Source organism: Procambarus clarkii, chromosome 19 (assembly GCF_040958095.1).
Source record: "Procambarus clarkii isolate CNS0578487 chromosome 19, FALCON_Pclarkii_2.0, whole genome shotgun sequence".
Taxonomy (NCBI): Eukaryota; Metazoa; Arthropoda; class Malacostraca; order Decapoda; family Cambaridae; genus Procambarus; species Procambarus clarkii.
In genome coordinates this window covers 17729255-17757161 of record NC_091168.1, presented here as the reverse complement: position 1 = coordinate 17757161, position 27907 = coordinate 17729255, and the positions used below count along the sequence as shown (strand labels likewise).

Below are 27907 nucleotides of genomic sequence, written 5' to 3'. Positions count from 1 at the left end.
TCTGGTGGGCATACCTCTCATCTCTGGGACTATTCTGGTGGGCATACTTCTCAGCTCTGGGACTAGTCTGGTGGGCATAACTCTCAGCTCTGGGACTAGTCTGGTGACATACCTCTTAGCTCTGGGACTAGTCTGATGACATACCTCTCAGCTCTGGAACTAGTCTGGTGGCATACCTCTTAGCTCTGGGACTAGTCTGATGGTATACCTTTCAGCTCTGCTACTAGTCTGGTGGCATATCTCTCAGCTCTAGGACTAGTCTGGTGGTATACCTCTCAGCTCTGGGACTAGTCTGATGGTATACCTCTCAGCTCTGGGACTAGTCTGGTGGCATACCTCTCAGCTCTGAGACTAGTCTGGTGGGCATACCTCTCAGCTCTGGGACTAGTCTGGTGGCATACCTCTCAGCTCTGGGACTAGTCTGATGGTATACCTCTCAGCTCTGGGACTAGTCTGGTGGCATACCTCTCAACTCTGGGATTAGTCTGGTGACATACCTCTCAGCTCTGGGACTAGTTTGGTGGCATACCTCTCAGCTCTGGGACTAGTCTTGTGGCATACCTCTCAGCTCTGGGACTAGTCTGGTGGCATAACTCTCAGTTCTGGTTCTAGTCTGATGGCATAACTCTCAGCTCTGGTTCTAGTCCGGTGGGCATACATCTCAGTTCTGGGACTAGTCTGGTGGGCATACCTCTCAGCTCTGGGACTAGTCTGGTGGCATACCTCTCAGCTTTGGGACTAGTCTGGTGGGCATACCTCTCAGCTCTGCTACTAGTCTGGTGGCATATCTCTTAGCTCTAGGACTAGTCTGGTGGTATACCTCTCAGCTCTGGGACGAGTCTGGCGGCATACCTCTCAGTTCTGGGACTAGTTTGGTGGCATACCTCTCAGCTCTGGGACTAGTCTGGTGATATACCTCTCAGCTCTGGGACTAGTCTGGTGGCATACCTCTCAGCTCTGGGATTAGTCTGGTGGCATAACTCTCAGCTCTGGTTCTAGTCTGGTGGGCATACCTCTCAGTTCTGGGACTAGTCTGGTGGGCATACCACTCAGCTCTGGGACTAGTCTGGTGGCATACCTCTCAGCTCTGGGACTATTCTGGTGGGCATACCTCTCAGCTCTAGGACTAGTCTGGTGGCATATCTCTCAGCTCTGGGACTAGTCTGGTGGTATATCTCTCAGCTTTGGGACTATAGTCTGGTGGCATACCTCTCATCTCTGGGACTAGTCTGGTGGGCATACCTCTCAGCTCAGGCACTCGTCTCATACGTAGCCAACCTACCATAGCCTATGTAGCTGATGATATCTGCTTGCTGTCTGCTTCTGTGTAATATTAACGCCAATGTCTTTTTTCTGTCCGGTTCCAGGAGAGTTTTCTCTCTCATCTGGTATTTTGCGTCTCCTGCTATTAGCAGCCGACTTCATATTACCTTGCACTTGGCTGAGTTAAACTTCAGAAGTCACACTGAAGTTCAAGTCAACACATCATACATTCTACAACAGGTATATATATATTCAGGTGACAGTATACGAATATTGAGGTAAACGTATACAATTTTGCTAGAATTATGATAGGATTAGTTGTCTTACAAGTTCATTTGGATTTTTAATTCTCGCTGACCCAGAGACACTTCAAGATGTTACACTAACAAATACCATATTCACTCCAAAAATCTTCCACCTACGTGCTACTCATGCCCGTGCTACCTCTTGAGTGGGCCTATTCTTCATCATAAGAACATAAGAATAAAGGTAACTGCAGAAGGCCTATTTGCTCATAACAGGCAGCTCCTATTTATAACAACCCAATTCCCCTCAAATACATGTCCAATCCACGTTTGAAACAATCAAGGGACCCCACATCCACCAAGTTACGCGGTAATTGGTTCCACAAATCGACAAGCCTGTTAATGAACCAGTATTTACCCAGGTCTTTCCTAAATCTAAACTTATCCAATTTATATCCATTGCACACAGAAATCACAATAGCGTGATGCTTCAAATGAACAAATCGACAAGGGCCGTGATGAGGGTTCGAACTTACGCCTGGCACAATTCTGTTGACCATGTCGTGGCCTAGTGGACTAAGGCAGCGTCTGGGATCATCCCGGGCGTAAGTTTGAACCACCAACACGGCCCTTGTGGATTTGTTTATACACATTGTTTCGTGTTCTGTCTTGTGTTGATACTTTTAATACATCAATCAATTTGCAATTCGCGGGTGGCTGGTAGTTGACAGGCAGCCTGTGTAGTGTGGCAGACAACCACCAGTGGTGATAACCGCGCATCTCACCACAGGCAGTTGTCTGACACTCTATATCCTGCAGATGATGAGTCACAATAACGAGGCTAACAATTGTTGACCAAACCACACACTAGAAAATGAAAAAACGACGACGTTTCGGTCCGTCCTTGACCATTATCAAGTCGAGTGTGATGACACGATGATTGATTGATGAAGGCGGTAACGTTTTGTTTAAACGTTTCCACTAAAACATTTGGCGGTAAAATTTCTTACTGCCAAACGTCGAAAGAACCAGCTGAGGTTTCTTAAAGACTTGTCTTGCAGAGCAAGTTCTCCCTCTTTCCTTATCTTATTTCCTCCAATCTAACACTTCGGGTTTTCCTTTTCCCGAACACCAACACTTTCCGTCTTCTTCTCTTCCCAGTGATCTATGCAATAACTTGTTGTTGTTGTTGTTGTTTTAGATTTAGCTACTCAGAACGAAATGTACATGTAGCACGGGCTATGGTGAGCCCGTAATTGAGTTCAGTTATTCGCGATAACCTTGTTACTCTAATATTTGAGTCATAGTTTTAAATGGAGGTGGGGTTTCCTCCTTTTTCCTGTTTCTTTTTCTCTTCTCTTTTAGTGCATTGGTTTTAGTCTTGTTTTAATAACAGTGTCTTGGTGGCGGATGAAGGTGCAGAATGTTCACTAGTGAGTCCCATTCTTCAACGGCTTTTCTAATCATTGAAGTCGCGGTGGAATGTGCATCTAATGCAGCTGCTGTCGCTGGATTAATGCTGAGTTTGATGCGCAGGGCTTCAGTAGCTTCACATTCCAGTAAGTAGTGCAATAGTGGCGCCTCTGCTTCTGTTCCACAAATATGACACTCTTTAACTATTGGGCTTATTACCTCCCAGCGGCAAGTCTGAGTCTGTAACCAAGTCTGAGTCTGTGTATGGCTACTTTAATGTCTTTGAATGTTTTGTCAGGCATGAAAGAGGAGTACCCGGTGGCTTGTTCGTACCATATCGCAGTGGATCTTCCTTCCGCTACTTTGGCTCCGTGGCGACTTTTATTTAACAGTTGGGTGTATTTTATTCTTGATTTGCTCCTTAATCTGTGAAAAAACTTGGAGGTATTTGAACCTGTACAACAGGTAGAGCAGTGGCAGTTTTTGCTAGTGAGTCTGCCTTTTCATTACCATCTATGCCAATGTGACTTGTTATCCAATTTAGGGTGATTGACAGCCCTAGATTATGGGTTTCTTTTCCTATATGTTGGATTTCTGTGAGGAGTTGTATATTATCTCTGTGCTGACTGGATAACACTGCTTGGAGCGAAAATTTAGAGTCTGTATGAATGATGACATCATGTAAATTATTCTCAACTGTATAGTTTATGGCCTCCTTCAGGGCATATAATTCTGTTTGCAATGTTGAGCACCCACTATTCATGCTCCAGAAAGCTTCATGGTTTGTAGTGTAAACTGCTGCCCCAGCAGAACCTCTTTCTTGATCAACTGATCCGTCTGTGAAGATGTGAGTCGTTGTAGGTCTTGAGATGATTTCCATTTGACGTTCTATGACTGCTCTGAACCTCTGCGAGTCACATGCTGATTTTTTTTTTAACTAGTAATCCTTCAATGATTATCTTTAGACGCGATTCTTCCAATGGAGGAGGGTTCCGAAAGTGATGATATGGTCTATCTTCCCCTTTGTTTTTAATGGTCAATTTCAAGTCCACTTTCTCTAGAATCTTCACTAGATTATCCGTCCATGCACGTGTTCTATAGTGAAGGTTTCTTTGAATCGATCTGTGTATGCTATCTTTGACTGACAGTCTGGCGGTGGTTCCAACAAGTTTTGCTGTTATGGTGGATATCCTTTGTTTGATCATGTTTTCTAAGGCTGGTAAGTTGGTTTCCATTCTTAGATTCTCTCGACGCGTCCATATAGGTGCTCCCAGCATTGTTCAGAGAGCATCATTTTGAGACACTTCCAGTTTCTCCCATTGGTTATCACTGAGGGATGTAAGAGCAGGAGCAGCATAGACAATGAGTGACCTAACTGCTTGAACGTAGTACATTTTGAGTACTGGTAGAGAGCATCCTCTCTAAGACTTGTCAGGGAGCGCAAAGCTGAGTTTCTGGCTTTACAACGTTGCCGAAGATATTCAATTTCTTGAGTGAATTTCAACTGACTGTCTATCATGGCTCCAAGGTATTGAAAAGAGGTAACCCACTCAATTTCATGTCCTTATATTGTGAGTTTGATGTCTTGAATTCTCATTTTAATAGCCATTGCTTTGGTTTTATTGCTGTTTATTTTCACTGCTATGCGTTCCGCTTCCCTACTGATAATATCTAGGCATTTTTGTCCATGGTTCCTGGCACCTTTGCCATTAATGATGACCACAAAGTCGTCTGCATAGTTAAGCAGTTTGGCTTTTGGTAAATTGAGCTTCAGGAATTGTTGCATGAGACAGTTGAAGAGGAAGGGGCTTAGTATTCCTCCCTGCGGAGTTCCATTTTCCAGCCTCTTTGAGGACGATGTTTTTCCTTGGGATTTGACTGTAGCTTCTCGGTTAAGCAGGCTTCCTTTGGCAAAGGCAAAAGCGTGTCCTTTGATTTCCTTATCCACAAGGCAGCACAGTGTAGCTGGAGCACTGGCTAACTCGAAGGCTTTTCTAAGTCTAGAAAATTAAGGATTCCAGGTTTGTCTTTGATGCAATAACCTATTTCCTCTCGCTTTTAACACTGCTCACCTCTACTCTTCCCACCACTCCTCCACACTACACAACAAACTTCAACGTCTGGTTTCCGACAGTACTTGGGCTAAACACTTTCTCTGACTGTGTCACCAACCTTTCTTCTTCCCTTCTCTCTAAGCACCAGCAAGAATTTCTCGGACATGGTCTCTCTTTTTGCGGTAGAGACCCAAAGACTCTAGAGACTCTCTTTTTGGGTATTTTTTTGGTAGAGGTAGAGACTTTTTTTTGGTGGTTGCGGAAGGTAGGTACTCCTACCACAACACACTCTGCCTACCGCAACACACTCTGCCTACTGCAACACACTCTGCCTACCGCAACACACTCTGCCTACTGCAACACACTCTGCCTACTGCAACACACACTGCCTACTGCAACACACACTCCTACTGCAACACACACTGCCTACTGCAACACACTCTGCCTACTGCAACACACTCTGCCTACTGCAACACACTCTGCTTACTGCAACACACTCTGCCTACCACAGCACACTCTGCCTACCACAACACACTCTGCCTACCACAACACACTCTGCCTACCACAACACACTCTGCCTACTGCTACACACTCTGCCTACCACAACACACTCTGCCTACCACAACACACTCTGCCTACCACAACACACTCTGCCTACTGCAACACACTCTGCCTACCACAACACACTCTGCCTACCACAACACACTCTGCCTACCACAACACACTCTGCCTACTGCAACACACTCTGCCTACCACAACACACTCTGCCTACCACAACACACTCTGCCTATCACATCACACTCTGCCTACCACAACACACTCTGCCTACTGCTACACACTCTTCCTACCACAACACACTCTGCCTACCACAACACACTCTGCCTACCACAACACACTCTGCCTACTGCAACACACTCTGCCTACCACAACACACTCTGCCTACAGCAACACACTCTGCATACCACAACACACTCTGCCTACTGCAACACACTCTGCCTACTGCAACACACTCTGCTTACTGCAACACACTCTGCCTACCACAGCACACTCTGCCTACTGCTACACACTCTGCCTACCACAACACACTCTGCCTACTGCTACACACTCTGCCTACCACAACACACTCTGCCTACCACAACACACTCTGCCTATCACATCACACTCTGCCTACCACAACACACTCTGCCTACCACAACACACTCTGCCTACTGCAACACACTCTGCCTACCACAACACACTCTGCCTACCACAACACACTCTGCCTATCACATCACACTCTGCCTACCACAACACACTCTGCCTACCACAACACACTCTGCCTACCACAACACACTCTGCCTACAGCAACACACTCTGCCTACCACAACACACTCTGCCTACCACAACACACTCTGCCTACCACAACACACTCTGCCTACTGCTACACACTCTGCCTACCACAACACACTCTGCCTACCACAACACACTCTGCCTACCACAACACACTTTGCCTACTGCAACACACTCTGCCTAACACAACACACTCTGCCTACCACAACACACTCTGCCTACTGCAACACACCCTGCCTACTGCAACACACTGCCTACCACAACACACTCTGCCTACCACAACACACTCTGCCTACTGCAACACACTCTGCCTACTGCAACACACTGCCTACCACAACACACTCTGCCTACCACAACACACTCTGCCTACCACAACACACTCTGCCTACAGCAACACACTCTGCCTACCACAACACACTCTGCCTACCACAACACACTCTGCCTACCACAACACACTCTGCCTACCACAACACACTCTGCCTACAGCAACACACTCTGCCTACCACAACACACTCTGCCTACTGCAACACACTCTGCCTACCACAACACACTCTGCCTACCACAACACACTCTGCCTACCACAACACACTCTGCCTACTGCAACACACTGCCTACCACAACACACTCTGCCTACCACAACACACTCTGCCTACCACAACACACTCTGCCTACTGCAACACACTGCCTACCACAACACACTCTGCCTACCACAACACACTCTGCCTACTGCAACACACTCTGCCTACCACAACACACTCTGCCTACCACAACACACTCTGCCTATCACATCACACTCTGCCTACCACAACACACTCTGCCTACTGCAACACACTCTGCCTACCACAACACACTCTGCCTACTGCAACACACTGCCTACCACAACACACTCTGCCTACCACAACACACTCTGCCTACCACAACACACTCTGCCTACTGCAACACACTGCCTACCACAACACACTCTGCCTACCACAACACACTCTGCCTACCACAACACACTCTGCCTACAGCAACACACTCTGCCTACCACAACACACTCTGCCTACTGCAACACACTCTGCCTACCACAACACACTCTGCCTACCATAACACACTCTGCCTACTGCAACACACTCTGCCTACTGCAACACACTGCCTACCACAACACACTCTGCCTACCACAACACACTCTGCCTACCACAACACACTCTGCCTACTGCAACACACTGCCTACCACAACACACTCTGCCTACCACAACACACTCTGCCTACCACAACACACTCTGCCTACTGCAACACACTCTGCCTACCACAACACACTCTGCCTACAGCAACACACTCTGCCTACCACAACACACTCTGCCTACCACAACACACTCTGCCTACAACAACACACTCTGCCTACCACAACACACTCTGCCTACAGCAACACACTCTGCCTACCACAACACACTCTGCCTACTGCAACACACTCTGCCTACCACAACACACTCTGCCTACTGCAACACACTCTGCCTACCACAACACACTCTGCCTACCACAACACACTCTGCCTACTGCAACACACTCTGCCTACCACAACACACTCTGCCTACCACAACACACTCTGCCTACCACAACACACTCTGCCTACTGCAACACACTGCCTACCACAACACACTCTGCCTACCACAACACACTCTGCCTACCACAACACACTCTGCCTACTGCAACACACTCTGCCTACCACAACACACTCTGCCTACCACAACACACTCTGCCTACCACAACACACTCTGCCTACAGCAACACACTCTGCCTACCACAACACACTCTGCCTACCACAACACACTCTGCCTACTGCAACACACTCTGCCTACCACAACACACTCTGCCTACTGCAACACACTCTGCCTACCACAACACACTCTGCCTATCACAACACACTCTGCCTACCACAACACACTCTGCCTACTGCAACACACTCTGCCTACCACAACACACTCTGCCTACCACAACACACTCTGCCTACCACAACACACTCTGCCTACTGCAACACACTCTGCCTACCACAACACACTCTGCCTACCACAACACACTCTGCCTACTGCAACACACTCTGCCTACTGCAACACACTCTGCCTACTGCAACACACTCTGCCTACCACAACACACTCTGCCTACCACAACACACTCTGCCTACCACAACACACTCTGCCTACAGCAACACACTCTGCCTACCACAACACACTCTGCCTACTGCAACACACTCTGCCTACCACAACACACTCTGCCTACCACAACACACTCTGCCTACTGCAACTCACTCTGCCTACTGCAACTCACTCTGCCTACTGCAACACACTCTGCCTACTGCAACACACTCTGCCTATTGCAACACACTCTGCCTACCACAACACACTCTGCCTATTGCAACACACTCTGCCTACCACAACACACTCTGTCTACTGCAACACACTCTGCCTACCACAACACACTCTGCCTACCACAACACACTCTGCCTACTGCAACACACTCTGCCTACTGCAACACACTCTGCCTACCACAACACACTCTGCCTACTGCAACACACTCTGCCTACCACAACACACTCTGCCTACTGCAACACACTGCCTACCACAACACACTCTGCCTACCACAACACACTCTGCCTACCACAACACACTCTGCCTACTGCAACACACTGCCTACCACAACACACTCTGCCTACCACAACACACTCTGCCTACCACAACACACTCTGCCTACAGCAACACACTCTGCCTACCACAACACACTCTGCCTACTGCAACACACTCTGCCTACCACAACACACTCTGCCTACAGCAACACACTCTGCCTACCACAACACACTCTGCCTACTGCAACACACTCTGCCTACCACAACACACTCTGCCTACCACAACACACTCTGCCTACTGCAACACACTCTGCCTACTGCAACACACTGCCTACCACAACACACTCTGCCTACCACAACACACTCTGCCTACCACAACACACTCTGCCTACTGCAACACACTGCCTACCACAACACACTCTGCCTACCACAACACACTCTGCCTACCACAACACACTCTGCCTACTGCAACACACTCTGCCTACCACAACACACTCTGCCTACAGCAACACACTCTGCCTACCACAACACACTCTGCCTACCACAACACACTCTGCCTACAACAACACACTCTGCCTACCACAACACACTCTGCCTACAGCAACACACTCTGCCTACCACAACACACTCTGCCTACTGCAACACACTCTGCCTACCACAACACACTCTGCCTACTGCAACACACTCTGCCTACCACAACACACTCTGCCTACCACAACACACTCTGCCTACTGCAACACACTCTGCCTACCACAACAAACTCTGCCTACCACAACACACTCTGCCTACCACAACACACTCTGCCTACTGCAACACACTGCCTACCACAACACACTCTGCCTACCACAACACACTCTGCCTACCACAACACACTCTGCCTACTGCAACACACTCTGCCTACCACAACACACTCTGCCTACCACAACACACTCTGCCTATCACATCACACTCTGCCTACAGCAACACACTCTGCCTACCACAACACACTCTGCCTACCACAACACACTCTGCCTACTGCAACACACTCTGCCTACCACAACACACTCTGCCTACTGCAACACACTCTGCCTACCACAACACACTCTGCCTATCACATCACACTCTGCCTACCACAACACACTCTGCCTACTGCAACACACTCTGCCTACCACAACACACTCTGCCTACCACAACACACTCTGCCTACCACAACACACTCTGCCTACTGCAACACACTCTGCCTACCACAACACACTCTGCCTACCACAACACACTCTGCCTACTGCAACACACTCTGCCTACTGCAACACACTCTGCCTACTGCAACACACTCTGCCTACCACAACACACTCTGCCTACCACAACACACTCTGCCTACCACAACACACTCTGCCTACAGCAACACACTCTGCCTACCACAACACACTCTGCCTACTGCAACACACTCTGCCTACTGCAACACACTCTGCCTACTGCAACACACTCTGCCTACCACAACACACTCTGCCTACCACAACACACTCTGCCTACCACAACACACTCTGCCTACAGCAACACACTCTGCCTACCACAACACACTCTGCCTTCTGCAACACACTCTGCCTACCACAACACACTCTGCCTACCACAACACACTCTGCCTACTGCAACTCACTCTGCCTACTGCAACTCACTCTGCCTACTGCAACACACTCTGCCTACTGCAACACACTCTGCCTATTGCAACACACTCTGCCTACCACAACACACGCTGCCTATTGCAACACACTCTGCCTACCACAACACACTCTGCCTACTGCAACACACTCTGCCTACCACAACACACTCTGCCTACCACAACACACTCTGCCTACTGCAACACACTCTGCCTACTGCAACACACTCTGCCTACCACAACACACTCTGCCTGCCGCAACACACTCTGCCTGCCGCAACACACTCTGCCTGCTGCAACACACTCTGTCTACCACAACACACTCTGCCTACTGCAACACACTCTGCCTACCACAACACACTCTGCCTACCACAACACACTCTGTCTACCACAACACACTCTGCCTGCTGCAACACACTCTGCCTATTACAACACACTGTAATGCCCAGAGAAAGTACATCCATGACTCCCCATGGGAACCTCCTTGGTAAGGTCAGGCAGGTGACCTTACCAAGGTCACCTGCTACACCCTAGAATTATTTCCTGGCTACACCCTAGTCACCTTGTTCATATTTACGAATAATTCTGATAGTCTTGGCAAACAAACTTAATGATACATCTTGAGTGTTTTTGCACACTCCATGGGGAGCTGACTCCTATAAGTGCTGACCAACTGGTTAGGTGTGCTAAACAAAATTTCTTGTGTAGGCTGAATCAGCTGGGAACAGGACCACACTAAAACTTTCCCACAAGAGTTGCAACGCCTCCCCCTGATTCGGGGCATGGCAAAAGAGTGTATATATATATATATATATATATATATATATATATATATATATATATATATATATATATATATATATATATATATATATATATATATATATATATATATATATATATATATATATATATATATATATATATATATATATATATATATATATATATATATATATATATATATACATATATATATATATATATATATATATATATATATATATATATATATATATATATATATATACATATATATATATATATATATATATATATATATATATATATATATATATATATATATATATATATATCCCTATATGTGAGTTAGGAGAGAGAGAGAGAGTGCTGGAGGCAGAGGTAGTGTGGGCTGCAGGTCATCAAGCGGGCCTCAGGAGACAGTGACTTCACCCAGGTCGTAGAAGCAGGACCCAGAAGGTAATGTGTGTTATCTTTGATATTTTCCATGTGTGATGTCTAAATAATTGGCAGTGTTAGGGGAGGGACTTATAGTTTGGTGAATATCATATTTTGTTCTAATTAAACCTAAGTTAAACATTCCATATGTGTCAATTAATGAAACCTCCTAATTCCTCCGAGTTCTGTTTTGTTAACAACTGGTCAGTAGTTATTGACAGTTAAAAATGGACTCTCAAAGCCAAGCAATGCCTCTTTCCTCATTGCTTGATATAGCTAAGTGACAGGCAAGATGGTGGCAGTGGTTTAATTAATAAGTTCTGTGTGTAGCATTTCCTTGGACAGTTACCATTGGTTCCGGTTGTTATCATCCGTGACACCATCTTATTTCAGTTCATATTACATTGCATCTAAATTACCAGTGTTTCAATTACTAGTAACACCAAGTTTTACCTCAATAAAGTGTTACCAAGTGCAACCAGTAGGAAGTGTTACTCAGTATTAATCAGTATGTTCTAGGGTTAATATAATCTAATGTTACAACACCTTGCCAGCGCAACTCACCCAGCCTACCGCAACACACCCTACCTACCACAACACACCCTCGACCGCAACACACCCAGCCTACCACAACACACTCTGCCTACTGCAACACACTCTGCACAAACACTTCATTACCAACAACAATACTGTTGTCTGTTCTCTTTTGAGCGTGGCTGTTGGTTTAGCAGGGTCAGGTCGAAGAGTCCAAGCAGCTGTGCAACAATTGACGAATGCTGATATGAAATTTCTGTAGCAGATATCCAGCTCATTGTAATGCTCGTATCTCTAGCCCTGGCGTGATAAATAACAGCCCCAGTCAGCTCCAGCGACTACACCTAACAGTGTGACCAGATCGACACTAAGAAGGGCCGGGAACCTCCTCGCATCCTGACACCCCACGAACAGGTAAGGATGATACTGGCGCATGATCTTTCTCCCCCTGGGGGGAGTGGTCTCAACGCAAGATGCAGGCACCTTAGTAACATGCAAGAAGTGCCACCTTATAAGACACATAACACAGAAGAAGTCCAAAAATAATTAGATGTTTTAAGAATGCACTTAGCATCAGCAAAATAAATTGATTGGTATAGACAAATCTTTCAGTGACGGTATTCGTTAATATAAGCGAATATTAAATGCAGTCCTAGCATCAGGATTATTCCCCACCTATGAACAAATTCACAAGGGACGTGATGAGGGTTCGAACTTACGCCCGGGATGATCCCAGACGCTGCCTTAGTCGACTAGGATTTGTTCATTTGATGCATCACGCTATTGTGATTTCTGTGTGTATTCCCCACCTATTTAAAAAATGTCACTATCAGATTAATTCCAATGCCTGGAAATCCCCTGAACTCAAACAGTAAATTGCAGACTGGTTTTCCTTTTTGAGATACTGGCAAAGTATTCTACAAAATAAATAACCACGGACTCGTCAAGTACGTGGAAGACGAACAAAGGTAAAACTTGAGATAACAGGGGTTTAGACACCACAGAAGGGGCCCATACACCTAAATCCATGATCCATGAACACACACCCAATGCCATGACGAATAAAAGAGCAATGTAATATAATATGAAAGGCTACACAACGTTCATCTATAGATATCCATATATGTTGAAATACACGTGAAGAACCTTACAATACTCGCAATTCTGAGAAAATAGAGCAAATCTGGCTTATATAATAAACACACATCATACCAGCAAGATAGACTATAATGCTGACTATAATCTACATATCTACAACTTTGCCTGTCTATCATCTTTGCTCCCCCCCCCATCAAACCCCATCGGGGGTGGCCGGCCGACTCCGCACATCGTAAAGACTGTGCCACAGCCTGATAAGAATGGCATTTGGACTTATTTCAGTACTAATCTATCAGTGACTACGAACAAATGTGGTCTAGCTCTTTATGTCCCGCCTACTAACCATGTTGTTGTAACGTTGTGGTTCTGTTCTACCCTCTCTACCATTCGACAACTCCTAGTGGTGAGAAGGAAACAGAGTAAATAAGAAAGAGTAAGGAATGTGGGATGAGGATGAGTGAGTAAGGAGGAGGAAAGGATAGAAAACAGGGAAGGTTGGAGAAGGAACTGAGGGAAAGAGAGGTGGGCGAGAATAGAAAACGAGGGGCGAACGGAAAGAGGGAAGGGGAGGAGAGAAGGAGGAGGAGTAGGAATGGAAAGAGGTAGAGATAGCTTAAGAGATAATAATAAATGCTGCCACCACCCTGTCAATCGAAGAGCCTCACACATACTAAACAATGTGACAGGGAAAACTGTTTAATAAATTTACCGAGTGCACACCCCGCGCGTAGCCCGTGGTGTGGAGGGTGCCGCCTTGGGGTGACGGTAAGGGAGAGCGACCACACCTGTTTCGCTCCCTAGTCTGATTTTATTCTATGGAACATTAATAAAGAGGATGAACAAACTCCATGTGTAAACTTTCACAGAACACTTTATTTACCAAATACTTCAAAATTTACTAGTTAAATCATGAAATCTTTAAACACTGTATTTATTCCATAACACTGGAATTGATTAAAAGGAAGGGGGGGGGGGGGTGAATACAATTACTCCACACACACACACCTTCAACCATGAACAAATCCACAAGGACCGTGACGAGGGTTCGAACCTACGTCCGAGAGGATCCCAGACGCACCTTAATCAATTGAGCTACGACATGGTATAAGAATTGCCACCAGGAAATTAACTTGACCTACCACGGATCCTGCAGTCTCTCCGAGACACAAACCAGGTTTTTACACAATTCCCCCATGCACCCGAGCTCTGCCAATAAGCTATTCTACCTCTTCGTCTTTACTTTATTACACACAGAAATCACAATAGCGTGATGCATCAAATGAACAAATTAACTAGGGCCGTGACGAGGATGCGAACCTACGTCCGAAAGGATTCCAGACGCACCTTAATCGACTGAGCTATGACAAGGTATAAGAATTGTAACCGGGAAATCAACTTGACCTACAACGGATCCTGCAGTCTCTCCAAGACACAAACCAGGTCTTGACCAGGTAGGTCAAGTTGATTTCTCGGTTGCAATTCTTATACCATGTCGTAGCTCAGTTGATTAAGGCGCGTCTGGGATCCTCTCGGACATAGGTTCGAGCCCTCATCACGACCCTTGTGGACGCTCAACAGACACAAAATCATGCTATTGTGATTTCTGTGTGTAGTGTTACATTCAACCATACTTGCTTAATGGCTCCGACTATACTTATTCATCAAAACACTCTGGTGTACTTGATTGTAATACTAACACTCTTACCTCACTAAGTTCACACAGGGGTGGGTGATAGCTGGTCACCCACCTGGGTGGAAGAGCTGTTTTGATGTTGTAATGTACGATTATGTTACGTTGTTGGGTAGATTAGATACACAGTGTTTTTAGTGGGCTTCATATTTATTTAGTGGTCTTGATTACAGCAGTCGGTTGTTGGCAGTGTCGTAGACGTTGAGACGGAGCTTGGAGTAGAGCAGAGAACTGAGTGAGGCCGGAATCGCGGAGCTCTATACGGGAGAGCGTGGCGGCTCGATGGGCAATCGTGAGTGTCTGAACTCGATGGGGAACGAGAGCGTAGTAGCTTGATGCGGAAGTTTGCTGTCTGCTCTGTGTCCAAGCTGGAGCGTCTTGGGTTCGATTAGAACTGCATATGCCGAGTGCTACATTCTTGAGGTTGAAGAGGTGTGGTAACTCTGAAGCGTCTGTACTGAAGTTAACTGAATCACTGTGGAAATTATACTGATCAATAATCGCTTCTCGCTTGCTTATATTATTGGACTACAGCTCATCTTCCTCCAATAGGTTGGAAGAAATGTTACCTGTAATTAGGGAAAAGATTTGATTGGTGTCATTATTGCTAATGAGAGGTTTGCGTCTCTCATTTGGCTAATGAGTTTGGAGCGAGAAAATTGTTTACATAATTTACTCGCTACAATGTACTCTCCCTTGCAAAGGCTCCTCTCTGACTCACAGGCCCACGCTCAACCTGCCAGGGCGTATGTTACGAATCAGTTAATTACCTGATTCTAAGAATCATATATGCAATAATTTCTTATTTTCCCCTCTCAGTTTAATTGTAGGATGAAATTACATACTATTATGTTTCATTATATGAGTATTTTGTTATGATTTTGTATCATGCTGTCATTTGTCAGAATTTACATTATTCTTTTCTATATTTTGTGGGTTTATCATGATTGAGAGGAGTCAGCTGGCGTCTCTTGGTGTACATGACCGTATAAGGAAATTTTGTCACGGGCAGTGGTGCATGCGTCGTGACCAACTGGGCATTATTGACCAACCCTATAATTATATTCACCACAGTCCCCGTGGTGAAGTGGTAACATACTCGCCTGGCATTTCGCGAGCGCTTTGCCCTGGGTTTGTATCCTGGCCGGGGAGGATTTACTGGGCGTCAATCCTTGACTGTAGCCTCTGTTTAGCCAATAGTGAAATGGGTACCTGGTTGTTAAACAATTTGGCGGATCATATTCCGGGGAACATAGGATTAAGGACTTGCCCGAAATGCTACGCGTGCTAGTGGCTGTAAAAGAATGTAAGAATTTGTATATATAAATAATAATAATAAATATGTATTTTTGTATTGTGTTCATATTACTGAATTATTTTCTATATTATTTAAAGCGGACATATAATGTTTAAATTTATGTTTGGCGTGATTATTCTCAGTATGTCAGTGTCTGAGAGTATTCGTATTTGATATAATTTGGTAACTGTGTGGACGCCATGCTTGCAGGCGTGGGAAAGCTCAGTCGCGTCAGTTGTATGGAGCTCATGGGACCTGGGTTACAGATAAGACTGTTTGGTTACTGTTTTATGTTTATTGTGCTTGATAAGATATCTGGTTAGAATATTAATCATATTATATGCTATCTATCTTGTATAGCATTAATCATTGATCAGTGCTTAGAGGTGTTATTTCACCCCATTGAAGTATAAAGATTATTTTTGGATTGTTCAGTGCTTAATCTATGTTGAGTGTTATTGTTCCCAATCATGAAGTATATTGATGTTGTTAATTAGACAGTTGTGTTTTACTTCCCTAGACATATTTTTGCTAATAATTGTGAGGCCAATTTTACCTAATTTTACAACTGGCAACATGAACCATACCCAGATGCTGGGGTTTTAACAGCGTATGAGTACTGCTGACCTGCAAGTGCCAGCCAGCCTCGCCCATTCTCCTGAGCGCTCCACCACCTCACACTCTGGTTAACATGCACACACACACAACTACTACTCACAATTACAACATGGAACAGTGTAATACACTTGCAGTGTTACACATCTCTCTATCTCCTCCAAAATGAAGCTTTTGTGTGTCATTTGCTTCCTTCATAAGTTACGTCTGACTTGCAGACGAGGAGTCACAATAACGTGGCTGAAATATGTTGACCAAACCACACACTAGAAAGTGAAGGGATGACGACGTTTCGGCCCGTCCAGGACCATTCTTAAGTCGATTGTCTTGAGAATGGTCCAGGACGGACCGAAACGTCGTCGTCCCTTCACTTTTTAGTGTGTGGTTTGGTCAACTTATGTCTGACTTCATTTTATATTACTTACTAGCTGTACCTGGCCACACGTTGCTGTGGCTCAGCAATGCATGTGCGTTGCTGAGCCACAGCAACCTTCCCCTGTCTCTCAGTCCTCCCCACCTTTCCGCCCTCCCCGTCCCATCGTCCTCCCAACCATTCCTCACTCCCCCGTCCCTTCGTCTTCTCAACCATCCCCCATTCCACCATCCCCTCGTCCTCCCAACCATCCCCCACTCCTCTGTCCCCTTGTCCTCCCCACCATTCTCCATTTCCCTGTCCCCTCGTCCCCAACTCCCCTGTTCCCTCGTCCTCCCCACAATTCCCCAACTCCAGTTCCCTAATCCTCCCAACCATTCCCCACTACCTCGTCTGATGTATTTGCAAATAATCTGAGGATTCCATCAGAAAATTGGGGACATCAAATGATCTGATGTTCCGATCACTGAAATATAAGAAAAACAGTTAAAAAACGAAATGAAAAAAAATAAACTATACTCACGAAAAGAACGGTACAGTATGGTAAACAACACAGCTCAATTCCAATGCAATGTCACACAAAATAATTAAATCGAAATCTATGAAAATTTAATTTATCAATGAAATCAGAAATATTGAAATGGAATCGTAACATATTTAGTATAGCATGTGTTGCTCTTACGTGAAACAGATGGCATTGTTTTTTCAAGAAAACCATGTTTTTTACCTGTCACAGGTGTGGCATCTGTACTTATACTCCCGAAATGAATGGTATGGTAAACAATACAGTTCAATTCCAACGCAATGTCACACAAGATAATTAAATCAAAATGAAAATAAATCAAAATCTATGAAAATTCAATTTGTCAATGCAATCAGAAACAATGAAATGGAATCGTAACATATTTTGTATAGTGTGTGTTGCTCTTCAGTGCAACAGATGGAGCTGTTTCTAAAAAACAAAATTTTTTACCTGTCACAGGTGTGGAATCTATACTTATTTTTATGAAATGAATGGTATGGTAAGCAACACAGCTCAATTCCAACGCAATGTCACACAAAATAATTAAATCAAAATGAAAATAATTAAAAATATATGAAAATTAAATTTATCAATGGAATCGAAAACACTGAAGTGGAATCATAACATATTCAGTATAGCGTGTGTTGCCATTACATGCAACAGATGGCACTTTAAAAAAAAAGCGCATGTTTTTACCTGTCACAGGTGTGGCATCTATATAGCAGGTATATAAAAACACGTGCGTATTCGAATGGAACATTGTGTCAAAATTTCAAAGCAATCAGTTTACGTCCATCTGTTGGACGTAAGAGCATTTGTTGCTTTTACGTCCAACAGATGGCACTGTTTAAAAAAAAAAAACATTTTTTCCTTTCACAGGTGAGGCCCGTATATAGTAGGCATGTAAGAACACACGCCTATTCGAATGCAACGTTGTGTCAAAATTTCAAATCAATCGGTAAAGAGGTTTCGAAGATTTCCCTCAGATGAAAAACAGTTTTTCCAAAAACCCATGTTTTTTTTTCCCGTCACAGACGTGACATCTATATAATAAGTTAATAAAAACCTGCTCGGATGCGAATGAAACGTTGCGTGAAAATTTCAAATCAATCAGTGAAGAACTTTCGGAGATTAACGATTTTGAACAAATGAACAATTTCATTTTTATTTTAATAGATTTACAAGAAAATGCATCAGGTTTTGTTGCAATTCTGGTGTATTTAGAATATATTCATATTACCACACAGAAAATAGTTGTCATTTATATGAATAAAGTTTTAAGACAGGAAGATGCACATACTCTCAAAGTCATTAATGTGCATAACGTATCCGGCAAGTCTTGCAACATAATAATTTAGGTAAACATTGACGATTTGTTGTGATTGAGAAGTATTGCGAAGCTTAGAGTTCTTGTAATTAGTGTTGATCTTTTTCTTCCATAGGTGACTTGCCATGAAGATAAATTTGGGATTGGAAGTGATGTATTATCCTCATCCCATCACACAACTGGTTCACTTCCAAGGGCATAGGATTCAACAGCAAACGAGGTCTGGTAATTAAGTGGGTCTTCCTCGTGAGTGACTATATCAGAGTGTTGAAGATATATGCAGTTTTGTTAACGACCGTAAAGTGTACAATGCTCAACGATTAAGTTAACGCAAAATCCGCACACCTCCCCCCCTCCCACCCGAAAAAAAACCTCCAGTGAGCACAGGTTACTCTCTGCAAAGCAGAATATGTATGATATATATCCAAAACAAAAAGTGATATCTTATCAACAGCAATATCAACGTTATCTGATATCAACAGCGTGGAACTAACGAAAAAAGTGATTATTATTTATAATTAAGTGAACAACAGCCCCCCAGGTGGAAAATGTACACCAAGCCGGTCTCAGAATCCTTAACCCCAAGTCGAGGAGAATGCAAGTTCATAATTCCTCGAGAAAGGACCATAATCGTCCGCCTCCATCTTCTTATGTTGTTTCTCTCCGTCGTGGCGGGACTCTCCTACATGTCCTACCTAGTGCTTCTGCTGATAAGGGAACACTGGACACCGTGGGTGCTGCTCTACCCTGTGGCCTTCACTGTCTTTATGGCTCTCGGCATCTGCTGCGTCAACACCTTGCAGCAACTGATCACGCCAGCCTCACCTGAGGACTCGGTCGAGGAAGAATCTAAACTTCTGCAACATGTCTGACTTATTCAAAACACATTAAATTTACATATATGCCAAAAGCAGTATAATGCCTCCTAAAGACGCCTATTGTATCATACAAGAGGATAATTTTTGTATTTAAATTGTATACAACTAAAACAGGTTAAATATTTGCTGGTCTGAAGACTTACGAAAAGGAGTTTGAGAGGCGAATGAATGTGCTGCTGGAGGTTAATGTATCATTGTATGAATATCGACAATGTAGTCAACTACTGTAAGGTAAAAATACGGGTCATGTGATCAGCAGTTGTTTGCCTAAACGCTAACTCTTCTTCAGTAACGGGCGGGTCGGTCGAGCGTCTGTCTCGCGCAATGCAGGTCGGTGTTCAATTGTAACGTATCAGAAAATGAGGGAAAGAAATGAAGAAACTGACAGGGTGAGGGAGGTAGAGAGGTGGAAAGGGTATGTGAGGAAAAGTGGTCAAGAGAAAGGGAAAGTTTAGAATGAGAGGGAGAAAATGAGACCAAGGAAAGAAGAAGAATAGAAAGTAAAAGTGCTTTGAATAGTAGACAAATTTAAGGTAGAAGGTTGCTGCTACCATCCATTCAAGTTAGTTAAATATAAGACAATGAATGGAACTTGTCTGCACAACAATATTATCTGACGGTATCACGAGTATGCTGTAAGCATGTGCTCGTATAACCAAGAATCATTGTCATAATCTTAAGCCAGTAAACTTCAGAGTGCTCTCCACTCTAGCTTGCAATATATCATAGAAAATTCAAGATCTATGGATCACAATTAAACGCAATTTAAAAAAGTAAGTTAATCAATTATATATTTCCTAGTAGATCTTCACTAATAGGGATATCATAATTCAACGATATCATTTGATGTTAAATGTCAACATTAATACACATTTTGAGTCACCACACAAGAAATTGAGAACACCTACGGCTCACTGCCCCTGAGAATCACACACCTAAATTGAAGACACAATATTCGTCACCTTACAAGTTCATTCACCAAAGTCTCTAAGACTAAGTTTGATAGAGAAAGGGGCGGAGGGGTAGAACGGCTGACAGAGTCTCCCACCCGGCCTGACAGGCCTAGTCTGGCTGAGAGAACCTCTCTCTCTGGAGCAGCGGTCTAGTTATCGCTGTCTTCAATATCTCAAATGTACAGTTCTACAAGTATATATGGGGAGCTAAGCTCCGCCTTCCAGGAGATATCCTCTAGCTATCTACCAATCCCACCTAGACAGCGGCTTGTTTGATGGAAAGACACAACCAACCAGCTGCAATTATGAGCTTAACAGAAAGCAAGGTCACTTCACACTACATGATCCGAAGGCAACCTGTTACATTTAACATCTGAAAGGCGTGATTCTAGGATAATTATAGAGCGACTTTCTGGCGTTTCCAATATCATGTGTGGCTGACTCTCGTTGTATGCAAAATAATATACAAAAACACATTTATGGTGTTACATAATCGCCGCCTGTTGAAGTGGTTGGACACCATACCTTCCTCCCCCCCCCCACATCCCAAATCCGTATCCTGACCCCTTACAAGTGCTATTATGTGAGATTCAGGAATCTAAATGTTAGATTCCTAGATTTGTTTGTTATCTAAATAGATTTGTTTGTTACCTAAATAGATTTGTTTGTTATCTAAATAGATTTGTTTGTTATCTATAGATTTATGTGAAATTTCGAAACGCTATGTGTCTTAGTGGCTTTGCATGAATGTAAAAATACCAATCTTATGTAATCTCACCAACCAATTGTACCTTCTTGCAAATATATTATTATTATTATTACTATATAGTCACAGTGACTTGGCGCTTTCCCTATTTCTTCCTTCCTTCTTCTTCAATAATATTATTTGTTAACACTGTTCATGCACATGAACACTGAGTGCAGTTTTAACATTCGGGAATACAGATTTTAAATTGTCTGAAATTAGGGAATACAGATTTTAAATTGTCTGAAATTATTTTTCTGTACAGTGTAGAGAGAGTCTCACAATTTTCATCAAATGCCATACAGTGCTTGAGCTGCACACTTTCATTTAAAAGGTCATCATAATTCAGGTTTTTGTGATGCATATTAGCCAGATGTTCAAACTTTTCTCTAGTGCATCAGAAGCAACGGATTTCAATTCACTGAAGTAAGAAAAAAAAATTTCAATCTGTGAATAAGCCTCGGCACGTTTTGTCAGTTCAAAGATTAGTGTCCATAATAGGGAGGAAAGTTTCCATCTTGAATTCTTCAGTTGTAATGAGAAGTACCTCTTCTGCTGATCCATCATATCTACTAAGACTCGCACTCGTTTTCGATCCCGTTTTTCCCCATCACTGTAATTTTTATCTGGACACATACTCCTGGCTTTGAATTCATATTCACTAAATTTGTCTCTAGTTTCCTGTAGATAGGTTTTCATAGACTCAAGAAGATTCGTAGTAACAAGGATGTTCACACCCTTTGAACTATTTTCCTTGCTTCTTGCACTGAAATGTGTACAAGTTTCCTAACTTGATACATTAATTGTAAGTGACTCTTTATCATCCTTAATTGCTCTCAACTCTTTAAGACCTAACCGTAACATGGTCGTGTCTGAAGCTAGACACAAGTACAACAAAATTATTAATGATGGTAACAGAGTCCATTTCATGTGAACTCCATCTCATGTTGGCCTCCAAATGCATGATAGAGCTGATGAGTTAGCCAAAAAATCTGCCTTTAAATTAAAGGAGAAATTGAGTATAACTTTGGATTGCCAATAAGCTGTTTGAGGAGTGTGGTGGCAACCAGCCAGGTCGGACGTCCCACTGGTCTCCCTGCTGGTGTTTACATTGGGCGATTGTTGGTTGCCCTGACGGGAGGTTGTTTGCCACTGCAAGGTGACTGTTTTTCAGTCTCAGTATGGGGACTTACGTGCCGCCACTAAGAAGGAAGGACTCATCTGGGCTGACAATTACCTGTCGGGTGAATATTGGCGTCGTCAGCAACACTCTGTTTGCAGTTATGGGTGTGAAAGTGAAGGATCTCATCGGTCTACAGGTTGTTCGTGATGTTACGAACCCGGATCCAGCGTCCGAGCACGGAGCAGTAACGACCACGCCATCTGTGGGTCAGCTCCCGAAACCCCCGCCAAACGGACGACGACACCTGGTGAGGACAAGGTGAACCAGCCACAAGGGCCAGTTTCCAGTCCTGTGCAGCTCACAATACAGCCGCTCCTGACCTCTGGTGAGGTGGTGCTCCGACGACAGCGCCATCTATGGACTGGATACGTCAGGTGTTTGTGCCCGAGCCCGTAAGTGAGGTGTTTTAGTGTGTCCCAGTCATTGATGACGTGTCTGTTTACAGAGTCGACCTGGGACCGCTGTGTTGAAGGTTGAGTCAGTCTACCCGAGGCAGCCAGTCTCCATACCTTGAACCTTGCTGCAGCTGTTGTGAAGTCGTCCCCCCGGAAGAACACTGTGGTGTGTTAGCCTGCCAGTGGAGTGGCAGTAAAAGGATTTACCCGGGACCGACTGTTGGAGACGATCATCCACTGGGGTACGGAAGACAGGAGAGTGATTTGTGGTGTCACACGAGGCTCCTGTCTAGGGCGTTCCCCTTTTATCGTTCGTGGAGTGGCCTGACCAGCTTGGTTGGCTCAGAACCTGCCAGCAGACCAGCTGGACGTGTGGTTGACGGCCTCCACGGCGGTGCCCCCAGTGGACATGTGTTTTGGCTGACCTGTGGCCAGGGTAGGCTCAGCTTCTTTGAAGAATTCGTTGTGTGGCCACAAAGAAAGCACCGAGGACTCAGCGCCTAGCTTCTGGATCCAGAGTCTTCAGCAGAAGACTACATTGTGAAGAATCCCCTTGTCAAGTGTTAATACCCCTCCCCCTTGTGCACTCATTTATTTTATATATTTAATCGGTGATGGTAATAATTATAATATTAAGTTCTTAGCTTTCTTTCCCTACTCCCTTTAAGTTACTTGCGTCACGGATCTCATCCCTTAATAGCCACTACTGGCTTGGGAACGGATATATATATCTTCCTCTAACAACATCAGAGTAAGGACCCCGTTGCGTCCCGAGAGGGCCGTAACACATGACGACAGAGTAGTTGTGAAGTTCGCCAAGAGTGGCTTGTTCCGGAGGTTTCTCGACCAGTATGAGGACAAGGTGGTGGGGCTGAGCAACGGTCTTGGCTCTGTGACTGTGACGAACTTGAGTGTGGAGTTCACATACATGTCTATTAAGAATGCGCCTTTTGAAATGTCTGAGGATCTTCTCCGTCGGGCTCTTGCCAGGTATGGGCGCGTGGACTCTATTCGTGCCTGTAGATACACAACCGGGGACGTCAAGGGACTCGGTAATGGTTACAGAACGGCTAAGATTGTTCTTCATGGGAATGTGCCTTCTTCTCTTGCGCTTGCTGGCTTTACGGTCTGCTTCTCCTACCGTGGGCAGACTCGGACGTGTTTTAAATGTGGCCACGTTGGACATTTGGCTGCTGCATGCGACACTCGGTTGTATGATCGGGTAAATGTGTTTCGTAAAGCGGATTTTCCTCCCTTGCCCGAGAGTAAGGATGTCTCGGTTGTGGATGGTACCCCTTGTGTGTTGGCTGCCGCTCCAGTAAGTGCGGTTGGTGGTGTGGGTGTCGGGGTGGTGGGGGCTGCGGACCCGCCCCTGCTGTCGGCTTCCTTGCCTCCGCCGGCTCCGTCGCCTCCGCCAGCTCCTTCGCCTCCACCGGCTCCTTCACCTCCACCAGCCCCATCTCCAGCTCCTGTGTCGCCTGAAGGGTGTGGGGTTGTACCCCATGTGGGTGAGGCTGATGTTTTTCCGGATCGTGTGTTGCCCGGTGACTTACAGCCGGCCGTGGGCTCTACTGGGATGCCTCCTGCTGGGGGCGACAGTTCGGATGATCAGAGGCCTCTGTCCAAGCGTTCCCAGAGGACTAGGAGTGTGTCGCCCCCTCGTGGGTGGGCTGCAGAGTGTGAAGATGTGAATGCTGATGATGTGATGGAGGGGCCTGTGTGGCCTCCTTTGGCGCCTGCGTTGCCTGCTGCTGGTGCCTCCCCTCCTTGGGAGGTTGCCCCTAGTGGTCGTGACCTCGTGGTGGTCCTCACGAAAACTGTGCGCCAGGAGGCCTCTGATCCTATGCCCGGTGGTAGGGGCCCTGGCAGGTGTGCGTTCTCTTTGGTTCCCCCTGGAGTGAAAAATCGTGTGAATATCAGTACGGACCTCTGGCTACCCTTGTCTGTCCCCTGGTGCTCGAACCCCTAGTGCTGCACCCGTCCCTGTGGTACCGGCCAATGGGGTCCCGCTCGAAGCGTCCCAGGCTTTGGAACTTACTGTGGATAGCCGGGTGTATCCGGCGCCATGGTGCCCCTATACTATTTGGGTACCAAGGGTGAAGTGTTTTGTTTATGGGGTGCTGGAGCTGATGCCTCAGCCTTGTGCATCGCCTGGTAGACCGGTGTCTGATGATGTCAATCTCGTTTGGGAGGCATACTGCTTGCGGTTTCCGAAGAGGGAGTTTCCCGATAAATATGCGTAGTTTTGTGCTTGCAATATATGCTCCCAGAACGTTTATAACTTATTGTATTGTCTGCTATGTGTTTGTTTTGTTTGCCTAATGTAGGCCTTTGTGTAAATAGATTTTTGTGTTTTGTTCATACTGAAATGTGTTTCCGTGTGTGTTAGACTGTTATCTTCTGTGTTGTGTTTCTAATGGTGTTCTGTGTGTGTGCTTCTGGTATGTGTGTGTTTTTTTTTTTTTGTCGGGTCCTGCGTGTTCCGGTATTTTTTTCGTGTGTCTGGGTTGTGGTTGCCGTTTGTTTCACGGTTCCTGTGTTTCCAGTCGGACGATCGCGTGTTTCTGTACTGTGTGTGCCAGGTGTTCCGTGGGTTGTGTGTGTGTATTGAAAATTTGTATTATTTTGTGCCTTTGCTTCTGGATGTTTATTTTGTGCCATTGTGTGGTTTTTAATGTATGTCACTTGGCGCGCCCCGTCTGGGTTGTGCGGTTTCTTATTGTGTTTTCTAATGAATTTTGCTTGTTTCATGGGTTCTCATTTACGTTTGCTTTATGAAATTTGTCCACTGTGTTTTTATTGTGTTCAATATGTTCAGCTTTTGGTGTGACATTTGTATTATACTTGTTCTGTGTTGCTTGCATGTTAATTGGTGTTATGTTGTTGGGTGGTGTGTGCTGGTGTAAGGTTTTTCTTTTGGTGCTTCGGTGCCTTCATGTTGTAATGCTTTCCTTGTCATGTATTTGTTTTATAAATAAAAAAGAAAAAAAAATAAGCTGTTTGAGAGCAATAGTACACCAAGAACTTCAATAAAATCTTGTAGATCCGAGGCAAAGTAAAAACAACACCAGTAATTTCATCTATCCTCATACTATCATGCAAGAGGAGCCACACATCTATGGATCATCCAATAAAATCAGCAGACATATAGATATTACTACTTCTCGGCTTAGACTCGGTTACAAGTATCTCTGGGAATGTTCATATTCTGCTGATGTAGACCTGACCAAAATGTAAACTGTGTCAACAAAATTATTCGCACACCCTCCGTCACTATGTGATGGAGTGCGAAAAGATAACGTGACTTCAGAGACAATTCTATAACAAATGTTCCAGAGATGTGTAAATATTTAATTCAAAATGATCTGCTACCAGAAATTTTAGCCAAATATCCCCAGTTTCCTAACTGTAGGTAGTAACTAAGTGATTGTAACCAATCCGCCGCTGCCCACTGGATGGGGGGCGGTGTGCAGGACAAACATATCAATTGTGACACTAGCTCTCCACATATGTCAATTGTTTAATTTAGAAACTGTACTTGTGGTCGATCTCGAACCCATTGATGATGTGACGATGAGTATTGAATTTTGTAACTAGCTCATCAAGATTGTAACTTGCTTAGCTAAATGAATTGTGGGGTTCAGTCCCTGAACTCATTATGTGCCTCTGTAACCCTTTCCACTACAGCCCACAAGATAGGTATGGGGTGTATAATAAATGAAGGAAACTAAAATTTACAAGACCTAAATATTTAAACATTCTGCTTCCATAATGGACGTGTACTATGCTCGTGGACCCCCGGGCAAGTGCCCATCGGGACCATGCGGTAAGACAGCTCTTCATTGGGCGAAGGTCAGGCATACTTCCTCCCTCACCGGGATGGTGGGCGGGGGCTCCTCACCAGTCGAGCTCTTGGACGGGGGGGGGGGGGGGAGTAGTAATCACCAGCCTTCCTGTTTTTATTTTTTTGTTTTTTTTGCAGGGAAATTCCTGCACGGGCCCTGAGCCTCTGGCTGGCCCACTAAGATTTTCTTGTTTCTGTTTTACTTAGGCGGAATATGAGTATTTATGACTCGTATGTTCGCTTCAGTAAGATTTTGCCCCATGTGTTTAACAACTTCATAAATCTATGTTGAAATCTTAATGGGTTTGTAACTGCACTGGACTGTGTTAGATAATGTTCTAGTGGTCTGTTGGGCATTTCTCCACAGTGCTGATATTTCTTCTCATCTTCTGGAATCTGTAAGCCTATTTCCTATGCACATGGTTATCCAAGCCTGATGCAATGTAAGTGTACTTCTGTTGTTCTACTGCTCTCGTTCATCAAAATAAGTGGTTCGTAGTTGGTTGAATTCTTGTACCAACCCGCAGATCCTGATGTTGCAACTACTGTGTTGTGGTCTTTGTACATCTTTTGCATTGCTCTATTTCTAATTATTTTCTTAATCTGTGATAGACTCTGTGATATGTAAATGACTACATTTCTTCCCTTAGTTGCAAGTTTTGCAGCTTCATCTGCAATGTCATTTCCTATTATTCCCACATGACTTGGCACCCAGT

General features: G+C 44.7%; 1 protein-coding gene across 3 annotated transcripts in view; it reads left to right on the top strand.

The window, feature by feature from the left end:
* Nucleotides 1–27144, top strand: part of LOC123757612 (uncharacterized) — a 55416-nt gene extending 28272 nt beyond the window's left edge. The window contains exons 2-3 of one of the 3 annotated variants that reach the window (XR_011229095.1): nucleotides 12569–12684; nucleotides 15232–16841. Coding sequence is in view for 2 of the 3 variants with exons in the window: in XM_069326996.1 (XP_069183097.1) it covers nucleotides 24276–25316 (1041 nt within the window). In the remaining variant the exon portion in view is untranslated. Of the gene's footprint in view, nucleotides 1–12568; nucleotides 12685–15231; nucleotides 16842–19308 lie in introns of those variants that run through there. The other 2 variants (XM_069326996.1, XM_069326997.1) reach the window with 2 other exon arrangements.
* Nucleotides 27145–27907: the final 763 nt, after the last annotated feature.